This window comes from Emys orbicularis, chromosome 1, assembly GCF_028017835.1.
Source record: "Emys orbicularis isolate rEmyOrb1 chromosome 1, rEmyOrb1.hap1, whole genome shotgun sequence".
In the NCBI taxonomy this organism is placed as follows: domain Eukaryota; kingdom Metazoa; phylum Chordata; order Testudines; family Emydidae; genus Emys; species Emys orbicularis.
Genome location: NC_088683.1, coordinates 309,047,114 through 309,072,801, shown reverse-complemented (window position 1 = coordinate 309,072,801; position 25,688 = coordinate 309,047,114). Strand labels below are relative to the sequence as shown.

The window sequence follows — 25,688 nt, the reverse complement described above, 5'->3', positions numbered from 1 at the left end:
CGAACCTACCCCCGTTCCCATGGATGCCCCCGCATCCCTCCCATTCCTTGGTGAGAATTACACCAGGCCCCTCCAGTTTCACGCCCCCCCTTAGGTCGGGGGTGCTCGAGGGCATTCGCAGTTCGCATGTGGGAAGGGTTATGCGGCCTGTGCCCTTTTCCCACCCCAATACCCCTGGGGTTCCAACTGGGCTGGGGTCTTCTCCCAGCGCTCCAGTCTGGAGGTCTGTGCTTCGGGCTCTCTTGGTTCAGAGCCCCCCTTTTAACCTTGGCCACCCTCTGGAAAGGCTCCTCTATGCTGGGCAAGGGTCCTAAAGCCGTTTTCCCCTTGTCCCGGGCCTTCCTCCCCCTCTGACAGGGGTCACAGGATCGGCAGTACTGCCGGACAGTAACAAAGACCCCAGGCCAGTAAAAGCTCCGTAGCAGCCTCTGCTGGGTACGCCAGGTTCCCTGGTGCCCTGAGAGGGGGGTGTCATGGGCCCGGTACAGCAGCTGGCGGCGATACTTCTGGGGTACCACCAGCTGCCTCCTGATCCCCCCTGACTCCATTTTCCCTGGGGGAGCCCATTCTCGGTACAGGAACCCCTTCTCCCACAGGAACCTTTTCCGGCCGCCTCTCCCCATGGTCTGTACCGCACCGAGGTCGGCCAGGTCCCTTATCTTCCGCAAGGAGGGATCTTTCTGCACCTCGGCCTGGAACTCAGCAGCTGGGACAGGGATGGCCACCTGTTCTCTCTCGCCGGCTGGGTCTGAAGCCGCAGCCTCCCTGAGCCGTGTCCCTGGGTGTTCCCTCCCCACCAGGTTAGGGTCCTGCGCCTCGGGCAAGGCACCCTCCCCAAGGTCAGGGCGCAGTGCTCCTCGCCGGCTCTGACTGCGGGTCACAACCAGTGCATTCTGGGGGTTGCTTGGCCAGTCCTCCAGGTCCCCCCCCATCAACACCTCAGTGGGCAAATACGGGTGTACCCCCACGTCCTTGGGGCCCTCCTTGGCCCCCCACTTCAGGCGTACCCTCGCCACGGGCACTTTGACTGGTGTCCCGCCCACCCCCGTCAGGGTCAGGTAGGTGTTGGGCACCACCTGATCTGGGGCCACCACCTCGGGCCGGGCCAGCGTCACCTCTGCGCCCGTATCCCAGTATCCATCGACCTTCCTCCCATCCACCTCCAGGGGAACGAGGTACTCTTTCCGGAGGGACCGCCCCGCGCCCACCGTATAAACCAAAAACCCTGAGTCTGGAGCATCCCGCCCCGCAGAGGAGCAGGCCTGGAGCTCTCCTCCCTCCTTAGCAGGTGGTACTCTGCCAGCCCCCCTTCCCTGGGAGTGCTGCCTCTCGCCCGGCTGGGTCTCTACCCAGTCAACCCTCTGTGGGTTTGGTCTGCTCAGTCTGTCCCTGAGCCTGGGGCACTGGGGCACTGGGCCCGTATGTGACCTCTTTGGTCACAGTGATAGCAGACCATGTCCCAGGGGTTCCCTCGAGTGGGTTGGATGGACCTGACGCTGGATCTTCCCCTTTGGTGGGGTTTCTCCGTATTTTCCCGCTGGGATGGCCCATGGTGCCTCTCGCTCTGCGTTGTGGTGGGACTGTTCCTTTGGGACTCCTCCCGGCCAGCCCCTGACCGGCTCTTCACAAACTCATCAGCCAGTCGGCCTGCATGTCGCGGGTTTTCTGGTTTTTTGTCCCTCAACCACAGCCTCAGGTCGGATGGGCACCGCTCATACAGTTGCTCCAGTACCAGCAGTTTAACCAGGTCCTCCTTTGTCTGGGCCCCATCAGCCCACTTGCTGGCGTATCCTTCCATGCGGACGGCTAGTTGCAGATATGAGATCTCAGGGGTTTTATCCTGACTCCGGAACCTTTCCCGGTACATCTCAGAAGTCAGCCCAAACTCACGTAGCAGGGCCTTTTTGAATAGTTCATAGTCCCCTTTTTCCGCCTCTTCCAGTTGGCGGTACAAGGCCACGGCTTTGGGGTCCAGTAAGGGGGTGAGAACCCGGAGTCTGTCTGCAGGATCAACCTGGTGCAGCTCGCAGGCCGTCTCAAAGGCATCCAGGAAGTCATCCATGTCCTCCCCCTCCTTACGTGGGGCCAGGATGCACTTATCAAAGTTCCGTGCAGTCCTGGGTCCCCCCTCACTCACCGCAGCCGGGGTCTCGCGGCCCTTCAGCCTCGCCAGTTCCAGTTCCTGCTGACGCTGTCTCTCATTCTCCTCCCGTTCACGATGCCTCTCTCTCTCTTCATGCTGTCTTTGTCTCTCATTCTCCTCCCGTTCATGCTGCCTCAGTTTCTCTTCATGCTGCCTCTGGTGTTCACGATTCTCCAGCTCTCTCAGTTTTAGCTCTTTCTCCCATTCCAGCCCATTCCGCTCCATGGATGCTGCGCGTGGCCGGGAGGATCCCCTGCTGGCCGGCGAGCGTTGCCGGGAGGATCCCCTGCTGGCCGGGGGGGTCACTGCGCCCTCGGTATTTGCTGGGCTTCTCCCCACCCTTCCCCTAGGCATAGGAAGGAGGGGTCTCGGGAAGCCCTCAGCAGCCGGCTGACCACTCCCAGCTGGGACAGACACTGGGGCCTGCGCTGCATCTGCCAGGCTGCTTCCCTCAGAGACAGGGATCAGTTCATTCGCGCGATCTCCCTTCTCCAGCTGGGCAATGAGCTGTTCTTTGGTGAGCTTCCCAATGCGCACCCCCCTCTGCTTGCACAGCTCCACCAGGTCGCTCTTAAGCCGCTTGGCATACATCTTCCTGCTGGCCACTCACAGGCCTGTGTGCTCACCGCTCCCCACAGTCTCCAGGGAGACCCCTAGTGTGCCAGCCCTTCTCGAGGTCACCACCTCTCTGCCAGGGTCGAGCTGCAGACTCCTCCGCCCCTGGGACCACTCGCTGCGATCCCCCGGGGGACCCTGTTACTGCAAAAGTCCTTCTCGCTGGTCACACACTCCCAGGGGTGATAACCGTCTCTCTCTGACTCCTCAGCACGCCTGGTCCCCGTCAATCCCCCTTCGTTTTACTTCTCCCCAGTCACTTACTGCAGGAAGCGCCGTCCACGGGGTGCAGTAGATCCCACCGCTGCCACCAGTTGTCACGGAGTAAGGGGGGACTCAGGGCCCTGCACCCCCGGCTTCCTGCGATTCACCATGACTCTCAGCCAGCCAGTAAAGCAGAAGGTTTATTTAGACGACGGGAATACAGTCCGAGACAGGTCTTGCAGGCACAGACAACAGGATACCCCTCAGTTAGGTCCATCTTGGGGTCCTCGGGCACCCCAGCCCCCCTCCAGGGGTCAGAGCCCTCCCTGCCTGCCAGCCACCTCACCAGCCAGCTTCCCAGACTCTGCCTTCAGCGACCCCTCCCCCAGCCTTTGTTCAGTTTCCCGGACAAAGGTGTCACCTCGCCCCAGCCCCCTCCTGGGTTCTCATGTTACAGGCTCAGGTATTTCCCTTCGGTCATTCTCCCATCCCCCAATGCAGACCATCCCAGCCACACTCCCCTGTCAGCACTTACAGATCACAGTAAGAACAGTCCCAGTTCGTCACATCATGCATTTCAATATGACCAAATGTAAAGTTATACATCTATGAACGAAGAATATAAGCAATACTTAAAGGATGGGGGACTATCCTCAGAAGCAGAACTCTAAAAAACTCAGAGGGGGTCGTGGTGGATAATCAGTTGAAGATGAGCTCCCAGTGTGACACTGAAGCTAAAAGTGATAATACAATTCTTGGACGTATAGCCAGGGGGATATTAGCAGGAGGAGAGGTGGTTATGACCTCTATATTTGGCAGAAGTGCAACTTCTACAGGAATAATATATCCAGTTCTGGTGTCCACAATTAAAGAACGATGTTGAAAAATTAGGAGAGGGTTCAGAAAAGCACCGTGAGAATGATTAAAGGATTGGAAAAAATACCTTATAGTAGTGAGATTCAAGGAACTTGATCTATTTAGTTTATCAAAGAGAAGGTTGCGGTTAAGGGTATTCGATCAGTCTACAAGTTCCTATATGGGAAGTGGAAATTTGATAATGGAGGGCTCCTCAGTCAAACAGACAAAGGCATAACAATATCCAATTGCTGGAAAATGAAGCCAGACAAATTCAGACTAGAAATAAGGCATACATTTTGAATAGTGTGGCTAACTAACCACTGGAAGAATTTACCCAGCGTGGTTGTGGATTCTCCATCACTGGAAATTTTTTTAATCAAGACTGGATATTTTAGTAAGAGATACACTGTAGTTAAACCACAGTTATTGGACTTGAAGCAGGAATTAAATCAGGAAAATCCTACAGTTTGTGGTAAGCAGGAAATTATACTAGATGATCACAATTGGTGTCTTCCGGCCTTTAAATCGATAAATTTTTATTATGCTGTTGCTCTTTTTTTTTTACTTTAAATATGAAGGTCAGCTTTTTTACTTACTGTATTGTTTTGGTGTAAGGGAACCAGATTTACAGAAGTTCAATTGGACCTAATTGCATTCTCAGAAATACATGCTGAATTTAAAACAAAGGCACCGCAAAGCATTACTAATAATCATTGACAACATGAGGCACTTTATTTTCCTTATACTTATTCTCTTTCTATTTTTCTACCTAGCAGCTATTTCCATGATTTCTACATCTTGTAATTTTGGTTGATTTTTCAGTTACCCATCCTTACAATATCTTACCTTGTCAAAACACATCAGTTCCATTTTAACATTTTTACAAGCTGGTGTTTAAATGGTACTTTATAATGTATTAGTAAATGCTTTATAATGTATAATTCTGTAACATGAAGAAGTCAGTAGTGTGATACCGCAAGTTACATTGTACTTGCATTAGAAGAGGAGAAAAAAAACTAGCCAAGTTTTAGACATTTCCAAAAATTATCTTTTATTGGACCAACTTCTGTTGGTGAAAAGGACAAGATTTTGAGCTACACCAGAGCTGCTCTAAGTCTGGGAAAGGTACTTAGAGTGTCATAGTTAAATTCACGGTGAAGCAGACTGTTAAGCATAAGACCAACATGGCTACAACACTGCAAACAAAAATTATCTGAAATAGCTTTACTACCTAAAATAATGTCACTATTCTAACATCAGCCATCTCAAAAGTGTTGTAGTCCCAGCACTGCATTAGTACAATGCCTCTGATTCTAGTCTTTATGGTTAAGAAAAGAAACAACTAGAAATTAAACTTGTTACCAGTCCAGAATGAAATCACCAGCCCTGCACTTCAAACCATGTAATTCTGAGGCTTGGAGAGTTTTAAAGCCAACTGTATAAAAATTGCTTAAAAGTCTGAAATTGTATTAGGTATTTTGAGAGGGATGGATTTGTGAACAGAATGCAGGTGCTAGCTGATAAATGTCATTTATCTCAAAGATACCTCCACAACGTAAGTTACACAAACTCTGCCACAAGCAAGTGGATTCATATATTTCAATGCCTTCATCTACTGAAAAGTAAAAAAAAGCAAAGTTAATTTGCAATTAGTTAACATAATATTACTTCAAGTATTACTCTTATTTTTTCAACACTGACAACAAGCTCAGCATTGTAAAGAACATACTTTCAGACCAAGAGATCAATAAGTCAGTAACCTCCAGGCTTGATTACTGCAACTTATATCTAGAAATGAAAACATATGCCCTGAGAAAGCTACAACTGATACAAAAGACAGCAGCTTGTCCACTTAGTAAGACAAATTACTGTGAGCATATCATCCTGGTATTCTGCTGTCTGCTCTACCTCCCCACTGCGAGGAGTTCAAGTTCTCTGTCCTGACATTCGTAGCCCAGCATGGGATCGTGGTAGCTACCTCAGATCACTGTTCCCTCAGGCTCAGGACCTCCCACAACAGCTGTGTTCCACTGAAACTGTCAGCAGACTAGTGATCATGAAAGTCAGAATTTTCACAGGCATTGCTAAGTAGGAAACTCACATTCTCCAGATCCAGGAATGACTATAAACCTCATCACATTCACAACTATATGCAAATCTCATCTTATTTGGCTCTCTCTCAGTAAAGTCTTCATACACATAAGTATAAAAATAATCTTACTATTTCTCCTACAGCCTGGGATGGAAGAAACAAAGATTGTTATTGTTATTCTATTTTTAAATATGTTGAGGTGTTCAGACACTATGGTGATCAGAACCATACAAGGAAGGAAAGAAAGAAAAAGGCAGGCTGGCCAACAAGTCAGCCTGAGAAAAAACAAGACCACCACAGAGGGTAGAAACACAGTCAATGCACAAGACTTCCCAAAAGGGTATGTTTACTCACAACCATAGCAGGGAGGAACTATTCTTTGAGATGATACTGTGTTAAGACTATGAGGAATTCCTTAAAACATATTCAACTCTTTGATATGAGTGAATAAACTTTGCTATGTTTGTTACACCCCAAAGTCTAATTGGGAGGCACTGTGATCCAGTGGACTGCAGCTGGAACCAAGAGACTTGGATTTATTTCTGTCTCTGCCACTGACCTATTCTGTGAATTTGGGCAAGTCACTTCTCCTTTCTCTCTGTGTGCTTCCCCATATGCTGAAAGGAGATAAAGATACATGGGGCCAGATTCAGAACGGTATTTAGGTGCCTAATGATGCAGATAGGCAGCTAGTGGGATTTTCAAAAGTACCATAGATACTTAGGAGCCTAAATCCTATTGACTTTCAATGGGAGTTAGGTGCCTAATTTATTTAGGCACTTGTAAATGTCACTAGGCTGTGGTCAGTGAGAGTATAGTTAGGAACAGGGGTGGCATCAGCATTTTGTGCCATTCCATCCTTCCATGTGCTCATGCTACTACATACAAGACCAGCCTTAGGGTTTTAGGAAGAAGATACTTTGCATTTTTACAAATATCAGTAATACCATTAGCTTTCTCCTGCGTGGAAAGAGAAATCCAGCTTCTTGTGCTGGCTTTAATGTATACTTGTCAACATTTTAAAATTCGAATTAAGTGGACACGCCTGCACATAAATGTATTATTCACCTGTTAGAGAAAATAACAAAATTTTCTCCAGTTGTTGGACTACCTAATCCTAAATAACCAACAATATTAATATAACTTAACTGTTCAAAATCCTTCAAATTTAGAGATGTAAGATTTCTCTCAGAATATAAAATTCAACTAGTCAAACTTGTGTAGGTCTCTTCTTGCCTATTTACTTCTTCCAATTCTTTATTCTCTCTCTCTTCTTCCAGTCTATCCATCTTCATGAATTTTCTGTCATGACTCTATAATGCTGTTTTCTTTGAAAAGCTGGTTTTCATTCATACTCATATCCATTCTCTCCATTCAGGCCCACATTATGTTGCCTCATTGCCTTTCTTCCTCTTATTCTATACCTTGCAATTCCACAAATTTTCATTTCACTCCCTCACACTTGGCCCTTCCTGTACTCTACTGTCTCCTCATCTTCCTCTAATTCTAATATTTAGCACTTAACAGCACTCTATAAGCATTGATTAATAGTCACATCATCACTGTGAGGATATTAACTATTATCGTCCTCATTTTACAGATGCGGAAAAAATTGACCAACGCCACCACGAAGGGAATTAGTGACAAAGCCGGGATTAGAATACAAGAGTACCTGGCTCCCATTTCCACACTGTTTTTCACATAGTCAGAGGTCACACTGAATGCTCAGCAGAGGAGCAACTCAGCTTTTAGCAGCTGGAAGATCATTTGTGGCAAGTCTTCTACCTTCAGTTGCCATTCCACAACCACAAATTGATCTGGAGTCTTTCCCAAAAGAGGAAGTAACATGGTCACAAAGGCTAATTGTAGGAGAATTTAAGAAGGACTTGCACAGGTGTTACAGCAAAAAAAAAAAAAAAAAAAAAAATCAGTGACAAGCTTTCAACATTAGCCATCAGCTTGTACCACAAAATATTCAAGGCTCAGTAACAAACAGGTCTAATAGCTACTTTTTAAAAAGGATTTGTTTAGCCTTGAAATTTATGGGGTCCCAAAACCTGAAGGGGGGACATCTACCCTGGGCCCCAAAGCTTCATGAGCCCCAAACGAAAAGGAAAATGACTTCAAAAGGACTAGGCTGTGATTACAAATCACTAGCAGCCTTTGTACTTCCAAATGGCTCCTTTATACTGAAAGATCTTCTATGAAGGATAGCCCTTCGGAAAGGAGACACTTTAATACACCTCTACGCCGATATAATGTGACCCGATATAACACGAATTCGGATATAACGCGGTAAAGCAGCAGGGAGCCCCGGGCCCTATAAAGCGCCGCCCGAGCCCCACTGCTTTACCGCGTTATATCTGAATTCGTGTGGAGCCCCAGGCCCTTTAAAACGCCGCTCAAGCCCCACTGCCGGAGCTCTGGTGGTGATTTAAAGGGCCCAGGGCTCCCCGCAGTGGCTGGAGCACCGGGCCCTTTAAATCACCGCTGGGGAAGCCTGACCGTACCGGCTTACTTTAACCTCTGGATATAACGCGGTTTCACCTATAACGCGGTGAGATTTTTTGGCTCCAGAGGACTGCATTATATCAGGGTAGAGGTGTATATTGATACAGGGCTGTCTAGACTAAAAATAATTTTAAAGACATTTCAGTCTAAAAGAGCAATATTGTTTTGACAGTTGGGTAAACAATGCTGAAGTTCCATTTATTTGCTTGATATGATTTTTTCCAATTCTTTATACATTTCTGTATTTCCCTTAAGCTTTGGTTTTGATGGCTCTGTACTAATCATAATTTATTTCTCTCAAATTAACTTCCCTCCCCTCATTGTTCCAATAAGTTTAGAGTAATATTTATATAAAAGCTACACTGAGCAAGGTTAAAAGGCCTTAAATAAACATAAGAAACCTGCAGTAAAGGATTAAATGTCAAACATCTAGGCACAAGAGAAAATCACAGATGCGCTATCAGTCTTATGATTAATTCCTGAAATGTGAATGTTCCTGCTTTTGTGGGCTCAAATCATTCTTATTTTGGTTTTATACAGAGTTTGATTGTTTTTATATTATCTTGTGGTAGATTGTAATTTGTCATATACTCATAATTTGGTTAAATTACAGTAATTTTGTTGAATTAAGTTTTTTGTGCAAAGCCCAATTTATTAATTTTATTCAGTGTCCATTTAAGGCAATAATTATGTTCTCCCTGGATGAGTGGAGAAGAGTGGGCATTGGGAAAGGGAAGGAAGCCAGAGAGGAAGTGAATAGGACCTTTCAAATATTCACCCTTTTTTTTTTTTTCCTATAACTTATTCAACAAAAATCTTAGAGAAAGCTGGTTTGGGAAAATGGGTTTTTATTTGGATTGTCTGATTGTTTACTCCTCCTCCGAACAACCTACATCCAACTTAAATGGTGTTGACTGAACATCTACTGATCTAATTAGCAAAATTACCAGAAACAGAGCATTGTGAAGAGCAACTAGGATAGCAAAGAGGCTGGAGGAAATTAATGAGAATAAATTAAAGTAATTAAATGTGTATAGTTTTTATAAAAAGAAGCTGTGAGAAATCTGATTTTGTGGGGAAACATTTTTAATTAATGATGAAGACTTGAAATAATGGATAAAAACTGAAACCAGTTTCAACATAATAAAAAAATTAAATGGTCAGTTCATCTAAGGAGTGGAGCTAACTTCTCAGAAGAGTTACAACAAGTACTACAAATTATTGTGGCTTAACAAGCACCATCTTGGACTAAACTCAAATGAAAAGCAGTGTAGAACTTGTTACGGCTTAACCTATTTAAAATTTATAATAAAAAACATCAAAAATACATTTTTGAGATTCTGTAGAAAAGAATCCTCAGAGCCAAACTCTTGTATGTCAGATTTCAATCAAAAGTGCCCATTAAAAGCTAAATAAAAAACACTTGAAATCTATCTCCCAGGAAGCGGAGGGTGAGTGTGAGCAGCCCCAGTCATCATCATATAAGAGAATATGGAAAGCAAAGTCACATTCCCACTTGTAACTTAGTTATTTGAAGATGGTTTTGCCTGGGCAGCATGGCACAGGAATAACCATTTTAAAAACATGGTACAGAATCCCGCTGATTTACAGAGAATTTTAAGCCACTTAAAAAAATTCATGTTTCCACCTGTTCCAAACTAGCCAAGTAACTATGTTTAAATAGTTTTGTGCCTTTTTTAAATGGTTTTGTTAACCAATTTAAAAATGGAAGTCCCACTTCATGCATTCCTTTACTCACACAAGTAATCCTATTCATGTGCGCAATCCTTACACTGAAATCAATGGGATCATATCGGTATCAGTTACACGGGAAAAGGTTTGCAGGATCAGTCTCCAGAAATATAGCCAAGACTCACAAAAAGAGGTTATAGTAACTGACAGACACAGCCATGGTTGCACATCTAAAGTAACTTTTCTTTTTATAAGCTAATATGCCTCTAGCTTTCCCAGTGGTTGTGTGGAATATAATTACATACTCACTCTAGAAGTATATAATTAGTGTGTCACTGTCTTTTGCATAATCCAGTCTGTAATACAAGTGATAAGAATAGCATTTATTATTTTTGAAACTGCTTGTGCAATGCAGCCACACTGATGTGGTTTAGAAAATCTGACCAGAAACTTTATATAAAGAGGCTCTGCTATGCCCAAAAAGGCTTTTGGTAATATACATCCCTTAATACTTCACATGCAATAAAAAACCTGAAAATTCAGTTTACTGCCTCATTCTGTTCTTAATCAGGAAAAACTCCCAAATGAATAACATGGTGTATTAAATAATTTTAAATAGGTTAGACCTTTTTAATAGTTTTCAAATGAACAACACTTTCAGATATTTCAAAAATACATCCAATTAGTCTGCTTAGTTCTATTGTCCTTCATATTCATATTGCACATTTATACCAGATTCTCATTCATACCTGGAGTCTAGTCCTACTTCAGTGAGAGTTGACTTTAATGGGAGTTTTGACATTGACTTTTGTAGGAGCAGGTAAGGCCCATAGTGAGTAAAGGTAGCTTTGAAATATTGCTTTAAAGAGCTCTCTGCAATAGGACTTTATCTACTAAAACAAGTCTACAGTGAAAAAAAAAAAATTGAGTCATTTTTAAAGGTATATAAACATCAGGACCAATCTTCATATAAAAATGTTACTTAATTAGAATACTTCATACTGGTTATGATTTTTTGTTAGATGCCTCAGGTGTCAGAAACCCTGTAAATTAAATCCATGCATTTACAAGCATTTTTAAAAAAAAGGAGTGTTAAAGGAATACTGCCCACTAGTTAGCCCTCAGAAGTTCATTTTATCTAGTAGACTTTTTTTTTTTTTTTTTTTGGCAAGACTTCTTTACAGTTAAATTTTCATGTTTGATTTAAAATGAGAAATGAGTTTTTGATTTGAGCATTACCACAAACGCTTATAACCCAAAGATTGTGCTGGTGCCGGATAGTTAGGAAGTGAAAATGACTGGAAAGTGAAATGAGTGAAAAGTCTATTTTCATTATCCAATTTGAGTGACAAGCAAGTAGTAAACAAAAGCAAAACACAAAAGGAAAAAAACCTCAAATTTTCCAGTTCTAGTAGTCTGGGTTGTTTAACTACATAAATAAGGATATTTGTTTCTTTAAATATGATTTTTAACCAAAATATGCACCTTTAAGAAAACGTGAGCGTATTTTACTCTTTATGTATGATATTTCATCTAGTAACCTCATTTACTTAAGGAAACTTGGTACTATAAAGTTGACCACAAGCAACCTCAATCTTTGCATAAGTTTTTACTAACATTAAAAAAAACTATGTAAAGATACACACACGTGACACAGATGGTTTACATACTTCCATTCTGCAAAGACATTTTTCATCACCATTTTCAGCCAAAACATTTGAATAAATTTTACTATATTCTGTGTGCCCAAATTGCATCTAAAGGATATTATGAAAAATGTTCTGTATTTTGTATTTTCTATTCTGGTCATAAGCTTCCAAAAATATAGGAAGCAATTTGAGTTCTTTATACAGTCCCACATTTTGCTTAAGAAAAACATACATGATCAAATTTGAACTTAAGAAATATTTTGCTTAGGCTATTTACATTAGCCACACTTTGCAGGTTATTTTTCATTATACCTGGCTAAAACACTGGGCGGATGTTCAGGAAGGACCCTTGAGAATCTTTTATTATAAAGCACCTATTGTTTCAGATTTTGTTGAAAACAACTTATGTTAAGAAACGAGCAACTGAGAAATCTGTGATCCCAGGAAGATGCTGCCAGGGTGCAGACAAGGTTTTACTTCTTTGCAAGTCCCCTATTACTTACATCTCTGAGCTCAAAGCTCCTGTTTCTCTGGGCTATGAAGTTTACAAGCACCAAAGTTGAAGTACTCCAAAAAAGAAAGTCAAAGTGATTATCTGCCAAAAAGTAAAAGTAAAATGTAATAAGTACGACCTAACTGCCGCAAGAAAGCATCATATTTACATAATGTAAATTTAAGGAGGGGTGAGACAAATATTACTGTCACAAAAATGTCCTGTAAGAGTTAGAGGACCTGGCCAAACATATCCTCCGTTTCATATGTTTATATGTTCCGTTCATATGTTCCGTTTTTGTAAAGCAACTAGTGAAACGACTGACTGCGTCCTCCAGAAATATCAACCCATGACATAACTCACGAAACAGGCTGTTCACTTTAACAGGTTACAACATGCTGTTAAGATGATACACAGATATATATTTAAAAAAATTAAAGTAACTCCACTAAAAAGGATCAGGTTACAGAGACTTATCATAAAGGGCAAATTCTGCTCTTTTAAAATCAAGATACAGACTGTTTCTGCAAACTCCATGTAGATCAAGCAAAACCAGTATGAAAATCCCCTTCTATGTTTTGTTTTCTGCAAACACATTACCTAGTTAAAATGTTAAAAGAGTACGTACCCACACTGCAGCACATAAAATGCTTCAAACCAGTATGTTCAAATGAAATTTTTTTCTTTATAAACTTCAACTAAACAATTTTTTTAGGAAGAGTAAGCCTCTGGCAAATGTGTACATATGCATGTAATACCCATAACAGTGAACATTAAATGCTGTATACGTTGCATGTAAACAATTGTGCATTCATGTACACACATTATACATATATGAATATTACAGGTATTTGTGGTCAATACACAAGTGATTTCACAATACCTAATTAACTCATTGCTTAACAAAGATCAATAGCTTAATAGGATTTAAATAAAGATTAGAAATTTACAAGGATAGACATATTTGAAAAAAATGAGGGTTGGGTTTTGTTTTGTGTTGTGAACACGAAGGAGGTAAACCCCAATGCTTCAAAGAACAGCCCAAACACTAACTCCTCTACAAACAGGTTATATGCTACAGCGTTTCTTGCATCTTCTACTGTCAGTAACAAAATACTAGAGTGGATGGACCATTGGTCTGACCAAGCATGATAATTAATATATGTATATATTTCCTTTTATGTATTTCACCTATTCCATAGGTACAACTCACTTGAAGCACTGAAACTAACCATTCTGAGAACCAGTCACCAGCAGCAGCCAACACAGACAAAGCTAAGGAACTATTAAAGGTGAAACCTGCTCTGGGTATAAAGCAGGTACATATTCCTCCAAGAAAAAGATTATATTCTCTGCAGGAGAGGTAGGAGTGTATGTGATCCCAATGTGTGGATGCAATACGGGGTGGTTATGTGGGACTCAATAGGTACAGGTATATGTGCCCTTGTGTGTTTGAGTGGGTGAGTATGCAGGTGATGTATGTAACCCCAAGCGTGTGTAGGTACAGGTTAAACCTCTCTAATCCGGCACTCCCTGGTCTGGCAACATTCGTGGTCTGGCATAGGTACCGACTCCGTGGGTGCTCCGGGGAAAAATTACTGGGTGCAGAGCATCCACTGGTGCCAAGCTCCCCCGACCCCCATGCCTCTCGCATGCCGGCAGCCCTGTGGTTACCAACTCCTCTTCTTCCCTCCCAGCGCTTCTGGAGCACCGTGAACAGCTGATTTGCAGCGTTCAAGCTCCGGGGATGGAGGGGGAAGACCTGGGGCTGGTGGCTGGGACCCCAGGCTAGGGCCCAGTGGATGGGACCTGGGGCCGGCATCGAAACCCCCAGGTGGGGGGCCACGCTGGGCGCAAAGCCTGGGGGTGCTGCCTATGGAGACCCGCGCCTATGGAGACCCGCTGGCACTCTACTTCCTGCGCCTATAGAGACCCACTGGCCCCCTGCATTGACCTCCCGTGGTTCAGAAAATTCTCTGGTTCGGCACAGTCAGGTCCCAAGGGTGCCGGACTAGAGAGGTTCAACCTGTACTCACGTCCCCCAGCAGCAGGAGTCTATGCGGGTGGGTAGTCACCACTCCCCACCAGCTGCAGCACCACTACACCAACAACTTCATTGGGCATATACAAGAGAGTGCATAGGTAGCCCCAAATGTATGCGGGGGAGGGGGAGAATATTAAGGGTTCATGGGACATACTGGTCCACATAGAGGCTACGTGGAGGGGATCAGTATAAGCCCCTGTGTGGGTGTATTACTACCCTCTGGGACAGTGCATGTGGGGGGGAGGGAGAGGCTGCCCCCTGGGTGGACGGCTGTAGGGGTGGTTACATGCAGAGAGTGGGTTGCAGTTGTCCCCAGGGGGTGCCTGCAGAAGGTACTTGTCCTGGAAAGGTGCATGTGGGGGGGGCCTCAGTAGGTATGGGGAGTGCAGGTGGCACATGGGGGAGGGGCTGCTCCCTGGGGGGTCGTGTGTATGAAAGAGGTGGCTGAGCCCAAAGGGGACACATGTGGGGGGCAGCTGCCCAGGATATGGCTTTCTCTGGGGTGGAGGTACATGTGGGGAGTGGTTACATGTGGAGAACGGGGATGCCTATCCCCAATGTGGTGGGTACAGGTGGGGACGAGGGGTGCCTGTCCCCGGGCCGGGGGGGGCGCACGTGGGGGGGCGGGGGTGCCTGTCCCCGAGCCGGGGGGGGGCGCACGTGGGGGGGCGGGGGTGCCTGTCCCCGGGCCGGGGGGGGGGCGCACGTGGGGGGGCGGGGGTGCCTGTCCCCGGGCCGGGGGGGGCGCACGTGGGGGGGCGGGGGTGCCTGTCCCCGAGCCGGGGGGGGCGCACGTGGGGGGGCGGGGGTGCCTGTCCCCGGGCCGAGGGGGGGGCGCACGTGGGGGGGCGGGGGTGCCTGTCCCCGAGCCGGGGGGGGGGCGCACGTGGGGGGGGCGGGGGTGCCTGTCCCCGGGCCGAGGGGGGGGCGCACGTGGGGGGGCGGGGGTGCCTGTCCCCGGGCCGAGGGGGGGGCGCACGTGGGGGGGCGGGGGTGCCTGTCCCCGGGCCGAGGGGGGGGGCGCACGTGGGGGGGCGGGGGTGCCTGTCCCCGGGCCGAGGGGGGGGGCGCACGTGGGGGGGCGGGGGTGCCTGTCCCCGGGCCGAGGGGGGGGGCGCACGTGGGGGGGGCGGGGGTGCCTGTCCCCGGGCCGAGGGGGGGGGCGCACGTGGGGGGGCGGGGGTGCCTGTCCCCGGGCCGAGGGGGGGGGCGCACGTGGGGGGGCGGGGGTGCCTGTCCCCGGGCCGAGGGGGGGGCGCACGTGGGGGGGCGGGGGTGCCTGTCCCCGGGCCGAGGGGGGGGCGCACGTGGGGGGGCGGGGGTGCCTGTCCCCGGGCCGAGGGGGGGGCGCACGTGGGGGGGCGGGGGTGCCTGTCCCCGGGCCGAGGGGGGGGCGCACGTGGGGGGGCGGGGGTGCCTGTCCCCGGGCCGAGGGGGGGCGCACGTGGGGGGGCGGGGGTGCCTGTCCCCGGGCCGAGGGGGGGGCGGGGGTGCCTGTCCCCGGGCCGAGGGGGGGGGCGCACGTGGGGGGGCGGGGGTGCCTGTCCCCGGGCCGAGGGGGGGCGCACGTGGGGGTGCCTAGGGGAGATGCCCGCCCCCGGCTCACCTGCCCGCACGGTGTCGGAGAGGTCGTGCCCGGGCGCGCCCCGCGGAAACTCCTTCAGCTTCCTGGCGCTCAGGCTGAGCCCCCCGGAGTGCGCCGCCTCCTCCAGCGCCCGCTCCAGCGCGCGGCTGAGCGGCAGGTTGTAGCCGAGCGAGCCGGCGCCCCCGCCGAGGTGCTGGGGGTGCAGCGCCCCGGCCGCCGCCAGGCCAGCGGGGAAAGGCTGGGACTCGCCTCCCAGCGTCGCCATCTTCCCGGCCGGGCTGCGGCTCGCTGGGTGCGCGGGGGCCGCTAGGAACCGGGCCCGGCCCGCGGTGCTGCCGGGGAGGCAGGGGGCGGGCAGGGCGCAGCACAGCGCAGAGTCGGCGGCCGGGACGAGCGCTCCTTCTCCGCCTGCCAGGCGACGCCGGGCCCAGCGCGCATGTCCCGCCGGCTGCCCCCGCCTCGGGGCCCGGCTCTGGCAGCGCCGCGGCGGCCCAGCGCCACCTGCCGGCAGCAGCCCGGCGAGCCTGCCCCGAGAGCCCGCAGCGCGGCCTACCTCCCCCTGCCGTCCTACCCGCCCCAGGGCACCCCCCTCCTTAACCCCTGTGTGACTAATCTGAGCGCCAGAGTTCCGCGCAGCCCAGGCAAGGCGCTGCCTCCAAAGCGGCTTTTCTGCACCCCGTGCAAGTGTTCAGCCCTATGGCCAACCCCACACCCGCTGAAAACGTCAGGCCAACTGCCACCCCTCTGACCTGTGCCTTGGGGGCAGTACAGGAGGCATAGCACTGAGAGGGTCACTCTGAACAAAGGAGAGTTGGGGGCAGGGGTAATCAATTATTTTTTTGTCAAGGTCCAAATTTCTTGGTCAAGGTATTGTCAAGGTCTGGACTCCAGAGAAAATAATACAAAAATAATAATAATTATAAGTAAATAAAAAGAGTTCACCCTCCACTAGAAAGCATCTGATGGTCCAGCTTTGGTCTACGAGCTGCCTTTTTGCAGCCCCAGATTTGGTGTATTTCACTGAAGTGCAGCAAAAGTCCTGCTCAGCTGAGCAGGGCCCGCGCTTCCACTAGGCGACCCTGGGCAGGCGCCCAGGGCGGCAGGATTTGGGGGGCGGCCTTTTGCCTCCCTCGGCGGAAATTCGGCGGCGGGGGTCCTTCCGCTCCGGGTCTTTGGCGGAAATTGGGCGGCGGGTCCTTCACTCGCTCCAGGACCCGCCGCTGAAGTGCCCCGAAGACGTGGAGCGGAAGGACCCCCACCGCCGAATGCTCAGAGGAGGAGCGCTGCCGCCTAGGGCGGCAAAAACCCTGGCGCCGCTCCTGCAGCTGAGGAAGAAACTTGAACATCCCTAAGGGTAAATCTACACTACACAAGTACGTTTATCTAAGTTATGTCAATGTACAGTAATTGAATCGCTTTTGCATGTCCACACAATGCTCCTTGTGCCAGCACTTGCAATGATTTAACTGTCAATGTAGGACATTGTGGGAAAGGCAGCAAGTCCATGTAAGCAACACCGTGTCTACTGACACGGTGTTGCTCTAACTACATTGCCCTAAGTACTACGCCTGTCATGGAAGTGGAGTAATAGAGGCCCGGTGTGTACCTAAAAATTAGATCAACCTAGCTACATCACTCAAGGGTGTGAAAAATTTCACGCTCTATGCAACATAGCTAAATTAACCCCTGCAACTGCATCTAGGTGGCTGGCAGAATTGTCCATCACCTCTCACAGAGGCAGATTACCTACTTCAATGGGGGGGGGGAAAAACCCTTCTGGAAATGTAAGAAATATCTACGCTACAGCGGCACCACTGCAGCACTGTAGGTATGCCATTGTAGGTGCTGTAGTGTAGACATGCCCAGAATCAAAACAGTTTAAGGCCAGAAGCTGAGACCACCAGATCATCTAGTCTGGCCTCCTGGCAGTTTAAGACCAGACGGGTCAGACCAGTACCACCCAGGATCTGCACACTAATCCCAACAACCGAAATTAGACCAAAGTATTACAGCTCACAGGAGACTACACTGTTATGTATCATAGGTAGAGAATGACTCCACAAGGAAGGAATAGCTGTCCACTCCTCCAAAATAAGGAAGACTTACAACACTAAAATAACCAAGACATCCAACTTTGTTCGTTTAGAGAGAGGTTTGCTTCAGTAAGTAATAGTTACAAAAACATAAATACCAAATTTGTTAGTTAATGAAACCTAAGTATGAAAAAGCATGGCAGTGATAATCAGTGTGGTTCTCGTTGATAACACTTTTCATTAAAGTGACTACACTTAATCTTTTAAAAATGTATACATTTATATTACACCATTGCAGGGGACTGGGGCAACAGCAGTTGTTTAAAAAGGCAGCAGCAGCAGCATGGAGAGGGATGTTATGTATGCTAGATAGCTTCTCAAAAGGGAGCATTAAGGAACTTTGAAAACACTACTTTTAGGAAGTGCTTGATGAGAGAAGATTGTGTATGTGGAGGAAGGAATAAAGCCTAAAAGTTGAACTGGCATCTGTATACAGCAGAAATGGTTCCTCAAAATCAGGGCTGGTTAGGACAAGTTGTTTAGATAAGGCCTCTTTCATGCTCTGGAAGCCATTTTCACAGGCCTCTGTCCCTATCACCTTTTCCAACTTTCCCTTCTTGGTAAAGTCTGTTATTGGAGCAACAATGTCGCTAAACCTCTTTACAAATCTCCTATAGTAGTTGGCTAGGCCAATAAAGGATTGGACCTGGTTTTTTTGTTTTAGAGACAGGCCAGCTTTTTATGGTTTCTACTTTTGGGGGTTCAGGGCTAACCAACACGTTGCCCACCCTGTGACCCAAGTATGACACCTCTGAGGCTTCCATCTTACATTTAGAAACCTTAACAGTTAAGTTAGTCTCTCAAAGCCTTTGCAACATATTTCCCACATGGTTTATGTGGTCTTGCCAAGAACCGCTGTCTGCTGAAGATGGCTAGATCATCTATGTACACCCTGGGAAAAGATTCCAAACCCCGTAGGACTTCATTTATAAGCCTCATGAATGTGGCTCCTGAATTTTGCTATCCAAACAGTAAGACTTTGAATTCATACAGGACTCCACTATGAAAACACATTTTTCTTGGCAGTCAGTATCTAAGGGAATTTCCCAGTACCCTCAATTAAATCCAGTTTGCTTATGAACTTCACTACCCCCCACCCCCCAGTGTATCTAGCAAATCTTCTATTCTGGGCATGGGGTAAGGGTCAGGTTGTGTGATAACATTCAGCTTCCTATAATCCATGCAAAACCTCAAGCTTTTGTCCTTTTTGAGTACCATAACAATAGGGGATGTCCATGGGCTTTTAGATCTAGTAACTATTCCCATGGATAATATGCTTTCTTCCTCCTCCTCCTCTTGAATCTGCTTTTGCATTTCTCCCTTGGCTCTGTATGCCCTTCTAGGAGCTGGGTGGGGACCTGTGGTTTGAATGGAGTGCATTAGTATGTCAGTCAGTTCTGACTGGTTTGAGAATGTCTGCCTGTGGTGCCTCCATGAAGCTGACATCTCATTCTTTTGGGCTGGAGTTAAACCCTCTCCCATTTCAATGGTTTCCAGCTGCGATTCCTCTCTGCTCTCTGTACCATATCGACCAAAGGCATAGACTAAGTCTCTTCCTCAGCACAGCAAATCATGTTTACAGCTATCTCCCTCTTCCGGTAAGCCTTCAACCTATTAATATGCACTATTTGCATATCCTCTTCACATTACAGGTAACTTCATTAATTCTCTCCACTACCTCATAAGGTCCATTCCAAATATCTTGCATCTTATTCTTTCCTCACAGGACCTAGTGTCAGCACCACATCTCCAATTTCAAATGCTCTTTCCTCAGTATGCCTAACATACCAAGCCTTCTGAGCTTCCTGACTTCTCTCAAGATTCTGCTGAACCAGATCCATCATGTTTTGCAAGCTTTCTTTAAATTGTGACACAAATCACTGGCTCTTCTGTCACCTCAATCATGAATCAGATCTAGGGGTCTGCTGATCTGCCTCTCATAAAGTAGCTCAAAGGGAGCAAATCCTGTAGATTTTTGAGGTACACTTCTATACGCACACAAGACATCTCAGTCATTCTGGCACCTGTCCACATACATTTTTAGCATAGCCTTCAATGTTCCATTAAACCTTTTTATCAAACCATGGGTCTCTGGATGGTAAGGGACAGCTTTTAGGCGCTTTACTCCACACATTTCCCACAGCTGCTTAAATACAATCGACATAAAATTGGCACCACAGTCTGACAAATTTCCTTGGGAAAACCCACTCTGCTAAAAATAGTAAGTACTGTAGCCACTGTCTCTGGCTCAACCTTAGGCAAAGCTACAGCTTCAGAGTATCTGATGGCAAAAATCCATCAACACCAGAATATACTTCTTTCCATTCCTGGAAGACTTAGGGAATGGTCCCACAATAGCCACAGACATTCTGGCAAATGCCTCCCAGTAATGAGTAATGGCTATAGAGGTACCTTCTTAGGACCCTTAAAGCCCTTGTGCTTCTGACACAAATCACAGATTCTGCAATACTCCCTCACTGTTTCAAATAGGTAAGGCCAATAGAAAACTTGTTTCAACCTTTCACACGTTTGTTCTATGCTCAGATGTCCTGCAAAGGGACCGTCATGAGCCAACTTTAACAAAACACTTCTATATTCCTCAGCACCACAAGCTACTTGCAGATCTTACCATGAGGCTGCTTTTTCCCTGTAGGAGGTTCTCTGTACAGCAAGCCATCTTGCATGACAAATCTGCCTATTCCTTCCCCCACTGAGGTGAGGTTCTGGGCATCAATTCTGGCCCTTTCTAATGAAACACCCTCTTGTTGGGCCCTAATAAACTTCTTCACCTAAATTCAGAGCCACTTCAGGCACAGTCTCAACTGGCACCAGCTGAGAGATATCCTTTGTTTGTTCGCAGATTCCCTCATTATTGGACAAGTTATAGTATCCATATCAGAGCCATATTTCCTTTGTGACCTGGTTATGACATTGACATTGCTAGTCACAACTACAATATCACTTCTAATCAAAACATCTGCAGGGAGAACTTCCCTAACTCCAACTATCATATCACCCCTAAAATCTTCCCACTCTAAGTGGATTTTTGTTAAGGGCACCTTTGCCATACGCTCAGAAAGTGCCACCAGGCTCACACTTTGATCTGGCAAATGATTCTCTTCCCAGACTAATTCCTTTTTAACCAAGGTAATGTCTGAGGCAGAATCTCTCCATCCGGTAACCACAATCCCATTGACCCAGGCGCTCTTTAACAACTCCTCATTACCCCTCCATGTCTCAACCCTAACATAATTAGTGAAGCTACACTCCTCCCTCCCATCGGGGATTACTAAAGTGGTAGCATTAACACCTGCAGTGTTCATGTTTGGACTCAAGCTAGAAGTGTTAGCATTTATATAGCTAATCTGTACTTCCATATTCGAATTGATTTTGGTTGGGGCGTTGCTGGTTTGGGGATGTTTTTGTCCCTACGGTTTAGACAATTTGGCTTTATATGGTCAACAATTCCACACAGGTGGCATGTAGGTGGTTTTCCTCTGGGGTGAGCAGTTTTAAATTCTGTGTTTGTGTAAGATTTTCTAACAAAATTGGGGCTAATCTCATTCTTGAACGCATCCTCCCTCTTAAACTGATGAATAGGAATTGTTTTTCCTTGAGGCTTATGCCTTCCACGCTTTCTATTCTCTGCGAAAAGCACCTGAAATTTCTGCAGCTTTCAAAATGGTATCAGGGTTTTTAATCACACACTTCAGCTCTGATATGATCAGGTGCTTTTTCAAGAAGCTGTTTCATAGCAAATAAATCAATCACTTTAACAAAACTATCATAAACCTTTGCCCCCTTAATCCACCTTTTTATATACCCAAGCCATTTATGAACAGGCTCAACATAGATAACATTATCAGATAGCTTAACATTTCTAAATATCAGCCTATCAGACTCAGAAGTAGCTTTAAATCTTTGCAATACAGTTTCTTTAAACTTTACATAATTCAAAGCATCATTTAACTCCATTTCATTAAATACATTTCTTGCCTTTTCAGTCAATCTGGTGAGGAGAACAGGCATTTTTCTCTCATCTGGAATTTGATGAATATCACAGTCTTTCAAATACAGAAACATCATCATTATCTTTATAAGTTGGACAAATACTTGACGTTGAGAGGAGAAGAACTTCCAGGCAGTGACAGACCATTTTTCCTTCCAGGACTTGGAGTTAGAGTCTAACAGTTTCCATCTCAGCTTGCAGCAGTTCCATTAGTCTCCTGTGAGATTCTCTCTCTCTCTTCAGCTTCTTTTTCCAGCTGGACCAAGGCTTCCTTCTCTTGCATTCAAAGTTCTGCCATTTCTCTCTCATGCTGAAGATGCTGGCTCTCTCTCTCAGGGCTTGTGGTTTGATTGCTTCTGTGAGAGGGGCAGATCGAGACCCTGATCTCTGGTCACTTTCCATGAGCAAATCTCTCACTTTCTGATCTAAGGTGTCCCCTTTAAGTGTTGTTTCTCTATCTTTGCATAGTTGTTTCAGCTTTTTTGTGTTCCTTGCCTCATATGATCATGGATCACTCATTGTGACTAACTTTAACCTTTAACACTCAGTATCACATTTTAAATTTGGAATAGTGTGGGGTTCTGATCCAAAACCCAAATGATCTGGTTGTGTGGATCCTGCCAACTATGCCAGTGTGACCCAAGGTGCCTAGAATAGCCCACACTGAAAATGCCAAGGTCAGGGCAGATTGCAAAAAGGAGAGCAGATTCTACCAAAACTGATGGTTAACACTGTAGTTGGATTCACCAACCAGTCACAAACTGTGCTCCTGATCCCCCACACTGAATATCAAGAAGCTGGAGGTGAAAAGAAATCACACAGTCCCCTCTATTGCATTCCAGTCTCTGGCTGCCAATCAGTAAATAGGTCCAGTAAAGTGAGAAGTTATTTAAAACTCTATTCACTATACAAAATGTTCTTCTGATCCCCAAATTAATACTAGTTTGGATCTTACCCAAAACACCATGCTGCCAGCCAGTCCTTTAGTATCTAAAATTAAAGTTTTATTATAAAAGAAAAAGAACAAGAAGAGAGTTGTTAAATGGTCAAAGCAATCAGATACATACATATGACTTCAGAGTCCATGTATCAGGTTTTTAGGAGCATTGGTGACTTTGTTGGCTTCTAAAGCCCCTCTGGAACACATCCAAAGCTTGGAGGGGGGGTGTCTATAAGTCCTTTGTTCAAAGCTTCAGTTTCTAGAGAAAAGTTACTCAGAGGTAAAAAGCAGGATTGAAGACAAAATGGAGACGATGCAGCTGCCTTTTTATATCCTTTGCCATGTGGCTTGTACATCCTCTGTCCCAAAAACAAACTCACAGCACATGGGCATAGAAAGGTACTTGGAGTCCCTTGTCACTACATGTCCTGCTGACTCAGATGTAGCCCCTGGGTTCTCTCAATAAGTTCATGGTACAGATGATTGCTCTTGATGGGCCATCAAGCAGGTTGGACAATGCTGATGCCAATCTGTCTGGGGAGTGTCACCCAGATGCACAGCACAAGTTTGAGATATCAATATACCACACATATTTATAACCCATGATACAAAGATGATACATACATATAAACAAGCTTATCGTGTTTAGCAAATTATAACTTCTCCACTGAAACCTTACATGGCATATCTTGTATAAGATTCATTGCAATTTTGTAATATTAGTATCAATAATATTATAAATGGTCATCCATATACCATACAGCGTCACAACTTCCTTATTAACTGTCTCCACATCATTCATGATTTTGTAGCCCTCAATCATATTGCCCCTTAGTTATTTTTTTTCCAAGCTGAACAGTCCCAGACTTTTTAATCTCTCCTCATATGGAAGCTGTTTCATTCCCCTAATAATTTTTGTTGTCCTTCTCTATACCGTTTCCAATTCCAATATCTGTTTTTTGAGATGGGTGACCAGAACTGCATGCAGTATTCAATGTGTGGGTGGATTTATATAGTGGTATTATCATAGTTTCTATCCAATTATCTATCCCTTTTCTAATGGTTCCTAACATTGTTAGGTTTTATGACTGCCGCTGTACATTGAGCAGATGTTTTCAGAGAACAATCCACAGTGACTCCAAGATCTCTTTCTCAAGTGGTAGCAGCTAATTTATATCCTGTGATTTTCTATCCATAACTGAGATTACGTTTTTCATTTATCAGCATTGAATTTTATCAATCATTTTGTTGCCCAGTCACCCAGTTTTGTGAGATCCCTTTGTAACTCTTCTCAGTCTGCTTTGGACTTACCTCTTTTGAGTCATTTTGTATTGTCTGTAAATTTTGCCACCTCACTATTTACGGCTTTGTCCAGACCATTTATGAATATGTTGAACAGCACTAGTCCCAATACAGATCCCTGGGGGACACTATTTACCTCTCTCCACTGTGAAAACTGACCATTTATTCCTACCTTTAATTTCCTGTCTTTTAACCAGTTACTGATTCATGAGAGGATCTTCCCTCTTATCTGCATGGGTGCTTACTTTGCTTTAAGAGCCTTTGGTGAAGGATGTTCTCAAAGTCTCTCTCGAAGTATACTATATCCACTGGATCACTTGTCCACATGGTTATTGATCCTCTTGAAGAATTCTAATAGATTGGTGAAGCATGATTTCCCTTTACAAAAGACCTGCTGACTCTTCCCCAACATATCGTGTTTATCTATGTGTCTAATAATTCTGTTCTTTACTACTGTTTCAGCCAATTTGTCTGGCACTGAAGTTAGGCTTACGGGCCTGTAATTGCTAGGATGGCCTCTGGAGCCTTTTTTTAAAAAGTGTTGTCACATTAGCTATCCTCAAGTCATCTGGTACAGAAGCTGATTTAAGTGATGGGTTACATAGCACTATTAGTAGTTCTTCAATTTCATATTTCAATCCCTTCAGAACTCTTGGGTGAATACCATCTGGTCCTGGTGACTTATTACTGTTTATCAATTTGTTCCAAAATCTCCTCTATTGCTACCTCAGTTTGGAATAGTTCCTCAGATCTGTCACCTAAAAAGAACGGCTCAGGTGTGGCAATCTCCTTCACATCCTGTGCAGTGAAGACCAATGCAAAGAATTAATTTAGCTTCTCTGTAATGGCCTTGTCTTCCTTGAAGGTTCCTTTATAGTACCAGTGGCCCTACTGAGTATTTGGCAGGCTTTTTGCCTCTGATATACTTAAATTTTTTGCTGTTCACTTTTGAGTCTTTTGCTAGATCCTCTTCAAATTCTTTTTTCGCTTGCTTAATTCTACTTTTACGCTTCACTTGCCAGAGTTTATGAGGCTTTCTATTTTTCTCATTTGGATTTGACTTCCAATTTTTAAAGGATGCCTTTTTGCCACTAACCATTTCTTTTACTCTGCTTAGTTGTGGTGGCACTTTATTGAACCTTTTACTATGTTTTTTAATTTGGGATATACATTTAAATTAAGACTCTATTATGGTGTTTTTTAAAAGTTGCCATGCAGCTTGCAGACATTTCAGTCTTCTGACTGTACCTCTTAATTTCCACTTAACTAGCCTCCTCATTTTTGTGTAGTTCCCCTTTCTGAAGTTAAATGCTACTGTGGTGGGCTTTTTTGGTATTTTCCCTCCCACAAGGATGTTAAATTTAATTATATTATGGTCACTATTACCAAGCGGTTCAGCTCTGTTCATAGAATCATAGGACTGGAAGGAATCTCAAGACGTCTTCTAGTCCAATCCCC

General features: G+C 45.8%; 1 protein-coding gene across 1 annotated transcript in view; it reads right to left on the bottom strand.

Annotated features, from left to right (window-relative positions):
- The window catches only part of LRCH1 (leucine rich repeats and calponin homology domain containing 1), a 248,329-nt gene extending 232,178 nt beyond the window's left edge, over positions 1 to 16,151 (bottom strand). Inside the window, exon 1 of the mRNA XM_065402085.1 lies at positions 15,908 to 16,151. Coding sequence (XP_065258157.1) covers positions 15,908 to 16,151 — 244 coding nt within the window. The remainder of the gene's footprint in view (positions 1 to 15,907) is intronic.
- Between the last annotated feature and the right edge of the window lie 9,537 nt (positions 16,152 to 25,688).